We start from the raw sequence: 19,406 nt of genomic DNA on the forward strand, positions 1-19,406 counted from the left end.
CACTTTCTAATGACTCTTGACAACTGGAAAAAAGTCTGCAAATAAAAGACAATCATTCAAATATGAGAAATATGAATGCCTTGGAGTCTGCAGTAAGCAATTACTAGATCCAGATATTCTCTACCCTTAGAGATGTAGACATTTTAGTTTTCTGTCTTTCTCTTTGGACTTTGTGAGCAAGATGCAAAATGATCTTTAAAAAACGTGAAGTGCTTGGTGGTAATGTAACGGAAAGCCTCTATTAAATCTGTCTTGAAATCTAGTAGAGGAACCAGTGGTACCAGGGTTTGAGGGTAAAATGGGGATTTCATTATGATCCACTGGGAATAAAAACACAGTTTCAGAAAAGGAAAGGCCTATTGAAGGGAAGTCTGAGCAACAGTTTCTTCAGAATCTTCAGGTTGGAATGAACATCCTGAAGCATAACCCTTACTCTTCAATTTTTGCTCTTCTGACTGGATTTCAAAGTCAGAAAATGATAAAACACTTCCTTTCTTTCTTGGTAGGAAAAATGGGAGCAGAAAAAGCAGAAATTAATCCCATAGCAATTCCCATCAAATCTGCCCTGTCTACGGAAATTTTTTTTTTTTTTTTTAACTTTTTCTTTCCTTTTCCTTTCCTGGGAGGCTCCTTGGAAAAGGACCAAACCAAAGCAGGCACACACTCCTAGAATTCTGTTTCCCTTATCCTGACTTTTAGGTAAAACACAACCCCCTTTCTCCAAGACTGACAAGAGTGGCTCTCTTGCCCTCAGAGGGCATCCCTGCATTTGCAACAGTGTGTTTATTCCCCAGCCCTTAGTAGCTATAGGTGCTACACCTGAGGGACCGGGGGGGGGGGGGTGGTGATGAGTTGCCTGAGGAGCCATGACTGGACACATCTGAGTCATCTGTTTGCGGCTGAGGCACAACTAGATCTGGCCTTACACCCAAAAACTCCATAAGTACTCTCTTCTTGTGGATAGAGGAAGGAAGAACTGCAGAGGTCAGTAACTTCTGCATAGGTTCAGCTAAAGATGAAGTACTGAAGCCTGGTGGTAGAACCTGAAGGAATCTGTAAATCTTAAAACAGTCCAAAGCAGGGTCAGGTAAAAAAAAGAAAAAAAGAAAAGAAAAAAAAAAAACTTGAATCTGCACAAGCCCAAAATATGTTCCTAAAGCCTAAAACCTTGCAAAACTATTAGGAAAAACATAAAGATAGTACTTTTTACATGGTGGTCCACACAAGCACTTGCATAGAGCATTCCCTTGACAAGAAGTGATAGTCAGAAATAAAAACAAGTTCCTAGCAAAGTGCATTTCAGTTTTCTTTTTTGTTTTACAGAACACAATTCATGTTTTTCTCAGAAAATACATTTAGTGGAAAGTTTTCCCAAACAAGGGACTTACTAACCCAGCCTTGAAAGATCACTAGCCAACCAGCAGTACTATGGGGTATGTTGAAGGAGTGCTCTTTGGCAGCAATAAAGCTCTTAGGTTTTTGTTCTTTGTAGTTTTATATTTAACTTTGAAAAGCTGGCCAGTAGCAGTGGGCTAGGACTCCATGTAGCCTAGGCTACTGCAGTAGTGATCCAATGTTGAACATATACGTGGTATGGTACTCAGTATTATCTGCCGATAACACAAACTTTTGTTGTGTTTACATTTCAGTATTGTGGAACATTTTTGAGACCATTTCAGGTCTTTTTTGGATATGAAACTAATGAAGATAAAGGCTATAGCAGTAAACAGTGTACCCACACACACCATGGTTCAGCAATACCCATATGTATGGGGAAAATAAGATTATGTATTTGAAATTATGGTTTAAAAAGGATTCTGCTATAGCAGCTAAGGATATGTAGCAGGAGACTAAAAGAATGCAAAAACTGAAAGCGCATAATTATGGATATGGATAGTAAGATACAAGCAGTGAAAATGTTTTTAGTCTGTCTAATTTTATATAGGTTCATAGGTTCATACTAGGCTATCTGCCCTAGGGCATTTATAAGCTTAGCCAGAGTGTGTTTGGCTTTCTCCACCCATTTTAAATTAATTTTGCTATGCCCTTTTTCGAGGTTAGTATACTGTGCCTCTGTCTAACAGTGACACAGAAGTGATACCCGGGGTAAACCTACGATCCCCCATCCACTCATCAAGATTCCTCTTGAAGAGAGTCAATGAGGGACTCTGCCTAACCTGGACTGGGATTTTATTCCAGAGTGAAGGGAGCCTCTGTGTTATGAATCTGTCCCTCCAGCATGTCCTATTTATTTCAGTGCTGAGGTTCAAGTCTCTCGAGCGCGTAGCTCGATGGGATTTGGATTTTCTGAGGTGGAGCATGTCCATTAATTCCGGGTTGGACATGGCTTTATACGTCAGGCACAGATCGCCTCTGAGCAGGCGGTATGCCACTGAGTAGAGCTGGAGTTTCTTTAACCGGGCAGCATATGGCATCTGTTTGAGCCCTTTGATCCTCTTGGTGAGGTACTTTTGGGGTCTGCAGGTGTCTGGTAAGGTACATCCCAAAAGGGGCATTGTACTCAAGTATGGGCCTGATGAGGGATGATTAAAGAGGCACGATGACCTCCCCTGATCTAGATGTGAATCCCTTCATGATTAGGTGGGCTATATAAAATGTTTTTCTAACCACTTTGGCCATGTGGTTGTCAAATGAGAGATTGCTCTCAACTTGGGTCCCCAGGTCTCTAATTACTTCTTCTGTACTTAATGGATTACCGCCTATGTGGTAATTTGTGGGCACTTTGTTTTTACCAAAGGGAATGACTATACACTTTTTGGCGTTTAGCTTGAGGCCATGGCTCTGGCACCAGTTATCTGTTTCTATGAGGCCCTTTTGGAGGATGCTTGTGTCGGCTGGAGAGTCGATTATAGCGCCCAGTTTGCAGTCATCTGCGAACTTGGTCAGCCACAGTCCTTCCGTGTTGGCCTGTGCCTCCGAGAAATATATACCGAACAGGAGAGGTCCCAGGACTGAGCCTTGTGGGACACCACTTGTAACTGGTTTGGAGTCTGACATGGCTCCAGCAATTCTAACCATGTGGGTTCTGTCCTTGAGCCAGTTTGCAACCCATCTAATGACATAGGGGTTTATATTTAAGCTGGTGAGCTTATCTATAATGCCCGAGTGGGGTATTGTATTGAAGGCTTTTGCAAGTCCAGGTAGTCTGTTTGGACCACCTTCCCTCGCCAATGGCCTTGGTGACTGTTTCAAAGAAATCGACCATGTTTAAGAGGCAGGATCTGCCCTTAACAAAGCCGAACTGGGTAGGATCCAGTGTCTGTAGGTCCCCAATATCTTTTTTTATGAGGTCCATGATGATCCTTTCCATAGCTTTGCAGACCAAGCTAGTCAGGCTTATGGGGCGATCGTTTCCAGGATCCGTTGAGGCACCACCTTTGTGGAGAGGGACCACTGTTGCTGTACGCCACTCTTTGGGTACATATCCTGTGGTAAGGCTGAGATTGAACAGTAGTTTTATGTTTGGGTTTAGCTCTTTTTGGAGTTCATGTAGGACGCAGCCTGGGAGGTCCCATTGATGCTGTGTTTTTTGCTTTGGAGAGGGCGGCTCTTACCTGAGCATCTGAGATGTCAGGGGGGGCAGCACTCTGCTGGGATAGATATTTGCCCTTTTGGTGGGGAGGGGGGGGAGAAGTTTGCGCTGAACCTGTCAGCTAGGATGTTGGCAATGTCTGTGGGTTCGGTGTATTTTTTGTCATTTTGGACTAATTCTGAGCATATCTGGGAATTCCCGCCCAGGTTCCTAACGTAACTAAAGAAAGCCTTGTGATTATCCTTAGTGTCCTGTGCAATTTTTCTCTCGAAGCTGGCCTTAGACGATTTTATGAGTGCCCATAGTTTTTTGCTAACACTGATCAGAGATGCCTTCCCTTTATGGGATTTTGCTCTGTCATGTAGTAGCTTCCTCCTTCTGTTGTATAGTTTGTTTATGGCTGGGGTCCACCAGACAGGACGTCTGCCTTTGGAGGATTGGGTCTTGGTTTTATTTGGGATTGTGATGATCCATGCATTCCTGAAGGTATTCATAGAATGCTTATAAAGGATTCTGCGGTCTGGGTCGTATTTTCCACAAGCCCGGGTAGCTTTGAAGGATTCCACCTCGGTTTTGAGGAGTGTGAAATTTGCTTTAGAGAAGTTTTTCACTGTGGTGTTCTGGGCAGGGGGTGGGGTCGGGATGTGAATATCCAGTAAGATTAGTTTATGGTCTGATCTTACCAGTGAGGGATACACTTCTGGTCTGGAGCATAGAGTCCCCATGTTGGTGATGATCAGGTCCAGTATGTTTTCCCCTCTTGTGGGAGTGGTAACAAGTTGTTCCATAGCATTTGAGTTTATAAATTCTAGGAACCTTTGAGCTAGGGTGTTGGAGCTAGAGTAATGCTCCCAGTCTATGTTTGGGTAGTTGAAGTCGCCCAATATAATGGTGTTCAGAGACCTTCATATTTTCCAGTGTTCTCAGGAAGGCCGAATGGGGTTCCTGGGTTTAGGAGGGTGGTCTGTAGCAGGCTATAAACTGGAAGGCAGTTTTACCTACTGTTAGTTGCACATGGATAGTCTCTGATGCTTTGTGCTGTGCCACCAACCTGGAGGTGTGGGTATCTTTGACGAATATTGATACTTCCCCTCCTTTTCTAGTTCAGTCCAAGTTTTGGGGCCGAAAAGCATGGTTTGAGGTATAACCTGGTAGTGCTGGGGTGCTCTTGGGAGCCTTGAACCAGGTTTTGTTACTGCACAGATATCGATGTTCTCCATGCTAAGGAGAGTTTCGAGTGCATGCATTTTGAGGTTTAGACTTCTGGCGTTGAGTAGCATTACTCTTAGTTTCTTATCCCTTGTGATACCTATGGAGGTGGGTTTGTCTTTTGAGCCTTGCCTAAAAAAGGCACTATGAGGGTAGCAAGCGCCTTTGCCAATATCCGAAAGCCCAGGGGTTACAGGTGCAAGCCGTCCCTAGCGAAGCATCATGGCCTGTCGAGTATGTCATCCCAGGCTGACAGGCATTGGATCCCCTTTGAATGACACCAATACTTAAGCCAATTGTTGAAATTGATCATCTTGTCTTCATATTGTGGCATCATTCTGGTGAGGGTAAGATGCTATTCGAGGTCAGGGTCATACCGGCCTCAGCCACATGCTCAGAGAGCTCCTCTGTCTTTTTTCATGTAGTCCAGGGAGGTACGTCTCAGGTCATTCACACCAGCATGGACAATGACTGAGTCATATTTGTACTTGCCTTGGAGTGACCTGAGTGCTTGTGTTATGTGGCGGATCCTAGCGCCCGACAGGCAGCTCACCATGACCTTCTCCTTGTTCAACTTGGTGAGCGGGACGTCAGTGTGCCTGATGATAGTCACCTATTACAAGTTTATCAGGTGTGGTGTTTAGCCTTAAGGGCTGTGACTGTTCGGCACACTGGCTTTGTGAGCTATGTGTTGCACGTGTTTTGTTTTGGAGTAGCGGTTGCTTGGGTGTCTGCTTTGGAGGTCTCTGCTGCTTAGGCAGATTTTTATTTAGAGCCTCCGGTATGTTTTTGTGTGTTTGTGTTTGGTTTGCTGTCGTGGTAGGTCTATGTGAGACTGGAATTGTAGTGAGTCTGGTTTCCTTCTCCTCCTGACAGGTTTCGCCAGTACTGAGTTGAGAGCTTAGCCTCCAGTTTGGCTATATGGTTGCATCTCTCACATGTGTTGGAATTTACTGTACAGTACTCCTGAAAGAAATAATATAGGTGCTGGAGACATGCCGTGCAGGTGCATCTTTTCAAAGAAGGAAATGCTGATAGAGATTTTTTTTAAAACTGCTAAACCATCTATTCCTTTCATTTTGTGGTAAGGAAAATTATTGGTGCATTATCATCACTTGAGTGGTTCATATGGGATATGGTGGAATTTGTGTCAAGGATTCAGATTCCTGTTCTCTTATTTAAAAAGTCTGATAAATGGGCAGTCACCAGTGCATAGAAGTTTGGAACTGATTATATTCTAGGCCTGTAGTTTCGTCTGCTTAAATGACTTCTAATTTAATTTCTATAGAGCAGTGCTCTGTACAGATAGAGGAAGGTAAGTAACAGACTGTGATTCTGTTATGTGGAAAACAAAACGTCTCGGACAAGTTCATGAGATTTTTATGTTTAAAAGTAATTTTTTGGATGAGCAGTGCATGAGCTAACATGATTCTCGAATTAGTGGTCAGAAGTAGTTTTAGCCTGCATAGGTTTTCAAGTTTGTAGTACTCCTATATATGTTATTTTGTATTTGTTTTTGCAGAGTTCATTTTATCTTGATTAGTACATTTTTTTTCTCTTCAGCTTGCGTTTTTTTTCTTTTGTACACAGATGAGTTGAGACCAGGAATGGAGTGTGTATTACTTTTTTTGTTTTACTGTTATAGTGTGGAAATGAAATACCAGTTGTGTTTCAACCAAGCATATCAGGATTTTTTTTAACTATTAGACTGAAGTTTGGTTTCTGTCACTAATTTTGTTTTAGTAACTATCTGTCTTTAAATGTAGGTGAACACTTTCCCATTCCTTGGACGAATTCCAGCAATCAAGTCTGTGATCCGTGACTCTTCTTTCCAGTCAAAACAGATGGGCCGAAGAGAGAATAAAGTCATTAACTTAGAAGGAAGAGTGCAGTTTGATCTTTTACAGGTGGGTTCCTAGTTTATGATTTAATTTTGGAAAATTTCAATATATTTTATCTCTGTACAGAAATGGGATCATTCCTGTTAGCAAGTTGTTGTCTAATCTTATTTTATTACTTTTAAGTTGTCATTTTATCTGCATCTGCTTACTGCCATTTTGTGATCTCAAAGTTTCCTGTTTATAAAAGCTGTGGTAAGATGATGGCTCCTGAGGAGTCTTTGCCTTTTACAGCATTTTGATTTTCTTTATTGGACTCTTAAGTTAGTGCTTGTATTACCACACAAAACTAAATGCTTTTCTTTTCAAAACCACTTCGGAGTCTGAGGAAGAAGATTGAATTGGTACATTGTATGTTTAATTTATTAATTGTGAGCAAATAAGTGGACTGGACCTGTATGGTACTTTTCCAGCCATGTTTTAGTTGCAGTTAAGCAAACTAAACTCACTGAGCAAAATCCGAGGCAGACATCAATGGAAAATGATTGCATCCCATAACGCCATAATATTTTTGAGGGTCTGAAAAAGGAGATAAAATTTAGAAGAGAAGGTGGGAACCACTAGCACTGGAGAGAGCACTAAACCAAATGTTCAGGAGGAACTTTCATTTGGGAAGGCCCTTAGAATTTCAGGCATTAGAAGGTGTATTAGAGGAGTTACTGAGAGTAGAGGGGGTTATGAGAGAGAGGATCTGGTAGATGTAGGAACTTTGGAATCAGTTTTGTTATGCATGATCCATTATATCTGAAAAAGATAATATATGGAGTCTTACTGTTAGTTGCAGAGTAGATACAGTTGGCTGGCTGCTATGAAACCCTTGCAAAAGGGGTTTTGCTGCCTAATAAGTGTTTCCGGAAGGATCAGTTGGGTATAGCAGTCATCTTGGTTGGATTAGAGAGAGTGGTAACATAGGTTGTGTGGTTAATGCCTTTGTTCGTGACGAGAAGTGGTTGTAGAATAGGATTGTATAGATAGTAGTAGACATGATAAATGCCACTCTGATTGATTGGGATAGTGCTGACTTTTGAAATGGGAGTGCAGAGTTAATTCTGGGAAAAGTGAGCTACATGGTAACAGATTTTAGGGTAACACGCTTTATGGTATTGTGACAAAAGAGGGAGACCATATTCATATAGCATGATGGCATATTAACTTTGTGTTTGTCAGGTTTTGCTAGTTTATAAATCATTCAACCCTTTACCATATATATATATATATATATATATATATATATATATATATTTTTTTGATTTTTTTTTTTTTTTTTTGTCAAGTCTTGAGACATTTGTCTAAGGGGAAGAATAGGATTTAATATCAGAGGGGATAGTTAGGAAGAAACCTTCTAGGGGTAGTCTTAGGCAGCATGCTTTTGATTTTGTCTACATTTGGTGTCCGATGGATATTAATAAACCAGGCTAAGATGTTAGAGCAGTCTTGTCCAAGATTAGACCTGATACCCAACAGCTTTTCAGATTATCTGTCATGTGATTCTAGTTTAACATTCTCTTGTAGAAGCTTTGCTGTTCAGGGTTTGGCAGTAGGGGATAAAAACGTCTGAGCTGTTCTTTTGGGTGATGTCATACTGCCACAATTTCACTTGAAAGTAGTTACTTTCCATAAATTGATCTATTTCAAATAATAATAATATGGTGAGCTGTTAAAATGCTGCTTGCTTTGTGAGTAGAGCTTATAGTTCCCTCAGTCTTCATTTACCTACTGTGCAACTTTGAGCAAGTCACTTAACCAGATGTGAATTGGGAAATTGGGCTAGACTCCTCAGTGGCTAATTGGACTGTATGCCTCGTGACTACTAATAAACCTGTGATAAATTTTGTCAGCCCCTGCCCCAGAATACACACACGCACACACATGCACACATACTACAAGACTTGACAGTAAGTGGCATTTTTATTTCCTGGTATTGTGCTGTCTTATAAACTGGAAGTATCACAAGATGGTCATTAATTTCTCTGGGACCTAGCTTATATGCATACTGGTTGCTTCCTTGATATTTACATGGCCTGCATATCTTCTAGATTTATCCTCCCAATCAATGGGCTTTAACCAGCAAGAATTGAAATTTCCCTTCTTGAAAGTGTTTCAGGTCCCTTATTTTTCAGCCTTTTGTTCTGTATTGACTTCAGTCCCATCTTTCACATTTTGACTTGGTATGTCTTTCCTTGTCAATTTTGAGTTCAGAATGCCCTTCATTCTCCTCTTCCTAGGTATAGTCTTTTTCTGCTCCTCAGCAGGTTATGATGCAACCCAGTAGTAGAATTTCATAAGATACCTCAGGTCTCTCTGTTGAAAAAAGCCATTTTTGCTATCCATTCTGGTTTTCTTTTTGATCACACTAATGTCTGAGATTTTTTAGTGTTTGCCTTTACTTATCCAGTATTCCTCTAGTTGACGCTCATCTTACTCCCTTTGGGACAGTTTAAATCCACCCTTCATTTGCCTTAGAAGTGCTTTGCCAGGTCATCAACTCCCACATCTCCATCTTTTCAGCTTCTGCCTTGAAAAAGATAAAGCTGGCAGACAAGCAGGCCTCACTCCTCCTCAAGACTAGTTTAAGGATCTGTATGAGGTGTCCATGTCATGCCATGAAGTGTTGTTAGATGGAGATGATGCAATGAACTTCAAATCTCTGGCATCTGTAAAGGAAGACTTTGGTTTTGACAAAAGTTTGAGAACCCGTCAAGAAAATGGAATCTGGACCCATAATGCTGTCTTCTAGTAGATATTAAGGTGAGACATTTTAAGTGCTGAATTAGCTATGCGGATATTAACTTCCATGGTGAACATTTAGGATTTTATTTTGTGTGAACTGGGCTTATCTGTACAGCACTGTTCTGGTGTTCTTGTTGACAGGAACCTATTGGCATCCACCATTAAGAGAATTTCCATTCAGCGGACAGTAGCAGTGCACTGTGATTGTGCTGTCCATAATGGTTGTTAAGGAGTTGAACTGCTTTATTACTTGACAACTGTCATCGTCAGTAGCTCAACAGGTAGCACGCTCATTTTAGTGCTTTAAGATCATAAGGCTGTGTGTTCTGTTCCCATTGCCAGGTGCATGAATTCATTTTTAAGTATTGACACTGCAGTGCAGCATCAGGAGGGTGTTGCTTTCCTGAGTGCACTGTCATTTGGACGAGACATTAAAATGAAGCCCCATCTGCCTGAATGGATAGTAGCTCAGATGGATGAAGAGATTCCATGGCATTTATTTCAAAAAGAGTAGGGTAAGTTCCCCAGCGTCTGGCTAAATTTCCTGCATTCCTTATGAATGTTACCTTGAGCCTTCCCAACAAAGGTCACTAGCCTAGTGACACCTGCCCATTAAACAAAGTGTAAATAACATAAATTACAAATATAAGCTTCCCAACAAAGTGGAGTGGCTGAAATTCTGGGCCATCTTCCTACAGATAAGAGTTTAGAAGCAGTCGCACTTCAGCTGCCAATGTCAGATAACACCTTACTTCACTTGATGGCTGTCATTTAGGGCTCCCAATGTGGCATGCAGGCAGGTGGTTTAAGCTTTTGCTATTCAGCAACTAAATTATTTCCTGAAAGGGAATCTGTCTGCTGTCGGTGAGTATTATTTTGCTACTGCTGCAGCACCTGTGACAGGGGCATACTGGCAACAGTGAAGACCGTGGTCTTCTTGCCCCTAGGAATGTCGGCATCAATACTGTGTCAGGCTTCTGCAATTTCCATGGACTGACCCTTGATGGGGTTAATCTAGAGGTATCTAGTGAAGGCAGAGTGCCAGAGGGAGTCATCTTTAAGGTACCCCTTTGTGCTTCTGATTTGTATTCTGGTTTTCTCATGAATATCTGAGGGATAGATTGTGGAAGAATATAACTGTATGCCTGCTTGTCTGTTGATTACTTAAAGACAGTTAAGAGTGGAAATTAATAATTTAAATCTGTATCTTTAGAGTTCTTTCCATGTCCCATTCCATTATTCGCCATTCATTAGAGATCCCTTGCTATTAGAAAAATAATCTGCTAACCTGCATGCCCGTATGACTTTCCAGAAAACACCTGTCCATTGCATCTTCAGAGTCCAAATGTAGTGTAGATTTGACTTCAGTTCTTCCTAGTTCCAAAGAACTGATGGAATACTAGGTCCCTTATAGACCTCTGCAAGCTAAATCTGTTCATAAGTAAACAAAAGTTTTACATCTTTCTCTTGTCTGTTATATCTTTACTCAGCAAGGAGGATGGGGTGCATTGCTGTTAGACATTTAATCATGAAAACTTAAAAAGGGAATTTTGGCATAATGGTTAAGGTCTTCACCTCATAGACACACAAGGTACAGGGTTCAAATCTGACCTTGGGCCATTAGCTATGCCTAAAATTGCCCTTCAGGGCAGTTAGCCTTATAGTCACCTATGTAAAATATGAAACTGTCATTTTTCAGTCCTGCTAATGGGAGTCACAAAATGGGTTGTCATCATCAGCCCCTTTTTTCTCTATTTTTTACATGGGCATGCAGATTCACAGCAACATTAGTCACTGTGACCAAGTCACCTAGAGCCAGTGCATGATGGTCTTAATTACGTTTCTCACTTCCTAGTTCATCATTTTTCTTTAGTTTAGTCTGACTTTGAAGTCTATCTGCAAGTAGGTAACAGGCTTGCAATAGGCAATAGGCTTTCTTTTTCTGATGCCCAACTTTGTACAATCTTGGAATCTCTCCAGCTTCTGAGCCCAGGTGTTTGGTTGTGCCTTTGGCTTGCTTGTGTTTTGATGTCATGCTCCATATGATTATACTCTTAAGCCTTTGCTCTTTCCATTTTTCTATCTGTTTTGAAGTTTGGATTTTAAGTGTAATGTAGATAGTTGGAAAGTTCTTGAATTTGATGCCAAAAATGCAGTAACATTCAAAGTGTTTCTGCCGTTACCATATCATGAGCCAGGAAGCTGTCCAGTTGGCTTTACTGTATGGCATTGCATGGCTACAAGTACTAGCTTTTCAGCCTACCCTCTGCAAGAGATTGATAAACCTAAGGTTGACATCACCGTGAGGAAGACTGAAGTGAATAATGGCCAGCACATGGATTAGTAGTAGGGTTCTGTTCATGATTTTGGGTGCATGCCACACCAGTGAGTGTGTAAGACAGTAGATACTATACATCAGCCTAAGCCTCATACTATGAAATCCATCCTTAAACCAGGCTTGCTGAAGATCCTGTCAAGTAATTAGCTGTCCCTGAACAAATCACAAAGTAGACCTTGCACCATTTATAATCTGATAAAAGGAGTTTGATAGAAACCCTGACATACACGTTTGATGGAGTTGCATACCAGAGTGTTAGCACTGACTCTCCATTCCCACTTTTGAGTATCCTGAGCATTACTGGCCAGCGAGCATGGATCACTGTTTGGGTCCTCTATCAAAGGCTTCATGATTAAAGCTGGAACTGTTAAATTTACTTCTGTTTATTTCCACTGGAACTGTGGAATTTACTTCTGTCCTCTCGTGTAAGCCAAGGATGACTAATGAGCTAGAGTTAAGGAGACTCCTGTGGGCCTTCTTACTCTAAGCTTAAGTGGGTGACCTATGTGCTGGACTTGCTTCCAGTTTTCATCTTCTAATTGGGCTTATCTTTGTGAGTGCGACTGTGCTTTAGTAAGCATAAGTTGACACCCAAATTATAGCCAGTGCAAGGCTTTCCATGCTAAGGCACTTGCTTCTAAAGTGTGTCTCAAGCCATGGGGCTCCTTTGTCTGATATCTAATGCCTACCTGCCATTGTTGTTTTCCTCCCCATCAGCTTCTTGCTCGGAGAGTCTGAGGCTTCTGATTACTTGCACCAGAGAACAGGCATTGTAGTGACTTTTAGGCTTATAGTGTCCACAATGCACTGACCTTTTGCTCCTTTGTCTTTACTCCAGAAATAGCTAAGCCAGATTATTGGAGAAAGACTAGAACTCCATTTGTCATCTACCATGTGGAACCGGTTATTCTGCAGTCTCCTTAGAGTGGAATTGAATTCCGAATAAACGGCCCCGAATGGATTCCAGTGTTATGTCTTAGGCCCAACTTTGGTCCAGAGACATGGCTCTTAGCTTCTTTGCTTTAGAATTCTAGTCAAAACCAAAAAGCAGTTTAGGAAGTTAAATAGAACAGGTTTTGCATCACTATACATTTTCTGAAAAATAAAAATTAAGAAATGTCGCTGTTTGATAAGTATTAATTGTCTGTAATCCTCAATGATTTAGTAGAAAATTAAAACCTTTACATGTTGCAGATCAAAAATAAGGGTCAAAATCAAGGAGTTTCTGCAAAATCAGACATTTGAGAGCTATTTCTAGTAACCGCAACATATTTCTGCTAGGTTATCTGAGATCAAAGCTTTGACTTAAGTATGAAGGTGTTTTGACTTCTGTCTTAACTCACTGTATAATCAATTCTGATGTCATTCTTTCATTATGGACCAGGCTTGGAAATTGTCAGATCTTCCAGAATGCAGGCTCAAGGTTGTGCTGGAAAATTAATTTTCAGTGGCTTCAGTAGTAGGTCATCATGCAGTCCACTTTATCTCTGACTGTAGTGTCACAGTGGTTATTGCAGGCGGCTGAGGTAATTGTCTTTGCTGATGGCTTGGCTTAGGCCATTTTACTTAGAGGACGATTCCAAGCATGCAGTTTTAGATGACCTTTTTTGGTTGCATCTTTTTTGGTTAGGCTTCCTAGGACTTGCTTGAAAATCTGCAAAAAAGATCTGTTGTTGACCACCATGGAGAAATTTGTCACACATGATTTCTTTCTCTTCATTTGTCCTACTATATTTCCCAACAAGAAGAGCCTCTCTAGTATTAAGTGGAGGGCTCTCAAGCATTAGACAGTGTTTCTTCCCTTCCCCCTGCTCGATAAATCTCCTATAAAGATGATAATTCTGACACAGCAGTTAGTTCTGACCAGATTGCAGGACTACCAGTAGGAGATCAAATGTCTGAGTTTGCCATAACCAAGTACTTAATGGTAGTTTCTAAACATAGCCCTGGATGGTGTTATATGGTTCTCCTCCCTGTGAAGAAAAACGTATCTGCTTAGTGACTGGGCAATATTTGCAGAGTTATTGGTGCATGCTCCAACCCTGTACCTCAAAGGGGCCTCTAGGTCCTCCTTTTCCTTTTGTAGAAAGGCGTAATGTTTATCTTTTCCTCATTCTGAAGCAGATGAGAGACAACTTTCTCATCCTGGACTCATTGACTTCTGTAAGTCCATCTGGCAACTAAAATGGTTACTTTGAGGGGGTCATGGCCTTGCCTTAGCAGGGCACTTAGTTGTTGTACATGATAGATATTGTCACAATTTCCTTCCAAGTTTTCTGAAACAGATGAGAGACTTCATCTTTGGTCATGCTTCCTAGGAGGATAGAAATATCCTCGTGCTAAACTGCCAGCCAGCTCAGTACCTCAGATCCACAGAAGGAATCCCTTCAGTTCATTCTTGGTAGGCTTTACTTTTAGTACAGTGTTGCAGTTTGGTCAGTCCTTTGTGCCCATAGTTTTTATATTGCTGCTAGCAGTTGCAGTGGTGTTCTTACAAAAGGAACTTAAGTTCTTTTACCTCTGGTGGCCTGCTAAGGGATAGTACATGCAGCCTTTATATGGGCCTTCCCATAGTTGCAAGCACTGTTGATCTCCACAAATAGGGAGAAGTCTTACCTGGTCTCAACCCAGCTCAGAGGTTTGCCTTCAGCAGGACAGTGATGGAGAGTCTTCATTGCTTTGTTCCTGTCAATAGAAAGATCCTAGTAAGGCATAGTCGTGGCAGCCTTGGTTTACTATGAGAGGACTTGGCTAGGACCCATCTGCACAGTTGGCAGTATCTATAAAGCCACCATTTCCTTGGAGACTTGCTGTTAGTGCTTAGATTGCTATCACCAGGCTCTAGAGAGGTACACAGTTTCCACTAATCTATGCTGGTCTTCCCATGGCTGAACCACAGCAGTTCCTGAAGATACTCACTTTATTACAGAGTCAGGGATCTCACCTGCAGTCCTTACTTATTCAAGTAAGATGTAATGCCCAAGAAGAGGGCTTCCCATAGACTCTTGGAGCTATGGATAGTGATTCTCAGTGCAACAGCTTTCTAGGGGAGTTTAGACCAGACCCCTACCTGCTTCAGTCAGACATCTGTGCTCTTGTGTGTTGTGAGAAAGTACAGGGCATCATGTGCTTGTACCACCTATGTAGAGGTGATGCCTGTCTTGCAGTGGGTCATAGGCAACATCATAGCTTAGCATCTCATAGTCTCATGTAACTGCAAAATTCAGAACAGGAGGAGCAAGATTTATCCTTATTGCCCCTATACAGGTCTAGAAGGTTATATTTTGAGGTTTTTATGTCCTTGAGAGTACAACAGACTGTGTCTGTGCAAGCCATTGAAGCCCTTCTCAGTTGGGATAGCATTCATATCCACCTCAGGGCTTGGCTGCTCTTTTTAAGAACTTTTTGCGTCTGTCAGATTTGTTTTGCCAAGTAGGAAGAATTCTTCATTTAGATGAAGTGATGTCCTATGTAATCTTAGTTTTTTAGTTTGTATGTGGTCCTGACCTATTTCAGGTATGATTCTGACCGTTTTGCCAATTATGATCTTTTAATAGGCATTACTGTGGTCCAACACTAGCTAGTTAATTCTCCTTTGAAGAACCCTTCTCTTCCTTGATACATGAACTTCATTGATTTTTATAGGGTTATCCAACCTTCATTTCATCTGTCTGATTTGGTGCCTCTGATATTTCTCTTCAAAGGCACTGTTTGTGGCTATCACCTCTGCCTGTAAGATCTCTTGAGTTGCAGGCTGTTCCCTGTAGGGACCCAATTTGGTCTTATTCAGGAATGAAGTGTCTTATTATCTCCTTCTGTATCACTATTGCAGTATTCCTAATGTAAGGGATCTCCTGCCAAGTTTAGCCCAACGTCTGGCCAGTATACCAAAGCCTTTACTATCTACAAGCACCATATGTCACATGGCCTGGGTCTATATTAGATGATCAAAGTTTACTTACCTCAAAGCTGAATTTATTGACACTGAAACAGCGAAATTCACTTCCGTGAATGATGAAAACTTTCCTAGGGTAAGGAAGCAATTGGATGCCACCACAACTTTGCTCTCTTACCCACTGTAGTGCGATCCTGGAGTTGTTATATATAGTTGGGGGGGGTGATTTTTAGTGCAATGTATGTTGTGCTGTTGTAGTGGCCAAGTGATTACTTGCTCTAGTAACATTTTCGATGCTTGCTGAAGTGTATTTCGCTGCTTCAGTGTTGATGAATACAGGCTCAAGGTAAGTAGATTTTGATCATCTAAAATAGACCCACATCACACACATGCTTCCAGCACATGCCATAGGGTGTAAAGCTGATGTACGGATGCACACACCTCAGAACTACTTTGCTGCCAGTTTGTATAAACACCATCACTGAATACCAGTCTGAACACCTTTCTTCTGTGCTGGTTACCAAGCCGTTTTTCAGGCAAATGCTTTGTTGAGGTTCTTCCTTAACCTTCTCTTTTATTTTTAATGTTGTTGGTATCATGTCATCTAGAAAGGGGAAAAAGTCAGTGTGGGAGGTAGATTCCCCATAAAGATTATCACAACCAGTGTCTCTTTAGTCTGGGTGCTTCCAACAACCGTACGCAGTGTTCTGTTTGCCAGGTGTTTGTCCTCAAGATCCTGTCCTTATGTAGTCATATGTCGTCCTTGTCTATTTACCTTGAAATCACCACCTTAAGCTTCAGGCTGCTGTGGTGGAGAGGTCAGCTGTCGACCAAGGAAAAAAAAGCCAGACAACTCTGGTGTAATATGGCTGCTGTCCAGCCTCCTCCAGATATCTCTCTTGAAGCTAGTGAAAGCCCAGGAGGACCATCCAGTTGTTCTCTCTGATTCTTCTGCCATGACTCCATTGCAGGCCAGAATGTCCTTGGAGGCTTACCAAATCTCTGCTCCAGACATGAGGGTGAGTCTTGGCTGATTGAGGGGACCGAGGGGGATTCCACAGATCTTGGGTGAGGAAGGAGATCCCTACTACACTTACTGAGTGTTGACAAGAGTCTGACCCTCCCAGGGTTTTTCGTGCAGGTGTCCGGGAGAAAAAAAGGAAACCAAGCATATTTCTCCTGCAGTTAAGGATCCCCAATGAGAATTGCAGGATTTTAATCTGATTGTTTGGCTTTAAAGCCTCCTCAAGTAGTATCTTTGCTTGCCCCTTCTGGTCTTTCACTCCTCTTAAGTGACCCAGGGAGCAGGATTTGCAGGAAGAGTCATTAGCTTATTCTTCTCATATCCCTTCCCCCTTGGACTATGGCTTAGAGGAAGAGGATTGAGTTAGTCCAGATTCCCCTTTAGAGAAATATAATAATATAATAGAATTATTTAAGTGAGCTTGTTTTCAGGTCTCTGATACCCAACAGAGGTATTATGAGGTGCTCCATATGGAGTTTGCAAACCTTCTGCTGTTCCTCCAGATGCTCGTGTTACACTGCTGCAGTCATTACAATTGGGTTATCTTGCCGTCAGGCGGTTCCCCAGTCGGCCTGAGTTCCAAAGTCTTCGTCCGGCTTCGGTTGCTGTTGCCTCCTCCCTGACGTCAGTGCAACAGGGGTATATAAGATGCAGCCGACGCCATTTTCTTCAGTCTTTCTTGCCGCGCAGTGCCCGAAGCAAAAGCAGTTTGTAAGTGCCGCTCGGCCGTCTCCTGAGATTTTCATTCCGAATCCAGAACCAAAGTCTCCTACAAAGCTAAGTACCCCGTTGGGGAAACTTTTTCTTGCCTCAGACCGATGTCAGTAAAAACTGTATTTCTTGTGGGAAGCAAATACCTCATAAGGATTTCCATTCCTATTGTATCCCATGCCTAGGCCCTGACCACGACGTCACTGGTTGTCGGTTTTGTGCTAGGTTTAACAAGCGCACTATTAAACATCGGTTTGATTTTGCCCGACATTATTTTGGTAGAAAATTCAATTATACCATGCCGTCGGAACTTCCGACCGGAATACACAAAAAGCGCAAAGACAAGGATAGGCATCAGAGTCCCAAAACTGACAACGAAGCCTCTTCTAGGCCAATCACCGGTTCTCCGGTTTTCAGCGAGGCGCCTTTGCAGCCCCTGACGACCGCTTCTGTAGAACCACAAGCTGCCTCTGACTCCCACGTGGAGATGGCTGGACCTTCGGATGCACAAGTTCTTCAGCCTACCGAGACTAACCTTTCAGAGGGATCCGGAGTAGCTGAGCAACCCACAGCTTCAGAGGGTGTCTTCAGACCTACTCAGTTAAGCATTAAACCCTCTGTTAAGTCTAAGCCTCCTTTAAAATCAAATAAATAAATACAGAATTCTCCAGGACAGGCCTCCATGCCTAAGAAACAAATGCTCAAAATGGCCGAAGACCTAATCACTCTGATCAGGGGATCCCATCCCCCTCCTGATAAAAGGCCTAGACAGCATGCCGACTATAACTCATCCGACCAGGTGTCCATCTCTTCTCATTCATCCTCAGACCTAGGATACTCTTTACCCCCTTATGAGGATTCTGATGCTGAGGAATCAATTCCATCAGCCTCACCGCCTGAGGACTACTCCTTTGGGGAAACCCTACATACCATGAGGGAGCATTTCCACTGGGAAGGCCAGGATTACTCAGAATCCAAGAAAAGGCTCAGAGACTTCCTTTTATTACCTCAACACAGACCCCTTGCTATTCCGCCAGTGTTAGATATTGTGGATGATGCGTATACTAAATCCAGCTTAAATCCTGATTCCTTACCTCCAGCCCCTGTTAAACCTGACAAGATACTACAGAGTCCCTGACCCACATAAATTTCTGTATAAAAGCCCTGTAGCTGACCCTGAAACTATTTCTCAGGGACCCAAAGGAGTTAAGGCCTCCTCAGCCAAGAATCCAGTTCCCTCTGACAGAGATTCTAGAGCATTAGACAGATGGGGAAAGAAAGTATATACGTCTACAACTTTAGCAATGAGAGCCTTAAATTGCCAGTTTCACATGCTAAAATATCAGCAATTTTTACTGTCTCAGTTAAAACAAAAAATGCTTCAAGAATCAGATCCTCCTAATTTTAAAGAAATGCAGGATTTATTGCATGCAGCTGAGCAAGTGGGAAAGCATACTTTGCAATGTGGTTTTTGATTCTCTAGAGGCCTCCTGCAGAGCAGCAGTTACAGGCTCTGTCATTAGAAGACATGCTTGGTTAAAAGAACATAAAGTTACCAGATCATGTTAAAGCAAAATTATTGGATGCACCTTTGCAGCAGGATGTGTTATTTGGAGTTAAGGCAGAAGAGGTATTAAAGAAAATGGAGGATAAGGCAAAATCTATGCAAACGGTGAAGGATTTCTTACAGGTTCAGCCTCCTAGATTTAGCAGAAACTGGCCAACTGAGAATTGGTCCTTTCCAATTACAGACAGACCTCAAAGGGGAAGATACAGACGTCCAAGAGGTCGAGGTCAAACACAAGGTCCTTACAGGCCTCGACAATGGGTTGCATCAGGCCAGAAAGAAGGGGAAGACAGGCCCCAACCATATAAAAAGCAGCTCCAATGACTTCCCACTACAGCTGCCAAACAAATCCTTCTTAGCAGCCCCCTTGGGAGGAAAACTGGCACTCTTCTACCACAATTGGCAAATGATCACCAAAGACAAATGGGTTCTCAACATTGTATTTCAAGGTTACAGGTTCCACTTTCACACTCTGCCAAGG

The 19,406-nt window shown here is 42.1% G+C and overlaps 1 protein-coding gene across 1 annotated transcript in view; it reads left to right on the forward strand.

Moving 5' to 3' along the window:
* POLD1 (DNA polymerase delta 1, catalytic subunit) overlaps positions 1 to 19,406 on the forward strand; it is a gene marked incomplete in the record, with an annotated part of 1,583,142 nt that overhangs the window by 506,888 nt on the left and 1,056,848 nt on the right. Inside the window, 1 exon segment of the mRNA XM_044059378.1 lies at positions 6,529 to 6,669. Within this exon segment, the coding sequence (XP_043915313.1) occupies positions 6,529 to 6,669 (141 nt within the window).

The sequence above is a fragment of the Protopterus annectens genome, chromosome 17.part0 (genome assembly GCF_019279795.1).
Source record: "Protopterus annectens isolate FY-2018-M chromosome 17.part0, PAN1.0, whole genome shotgun sequence".
NCBI lineage: Eukaryota > Metazoa > Chordata > Ceratodontiformes > Protopteridae > Protopterus > Protopterus annectens.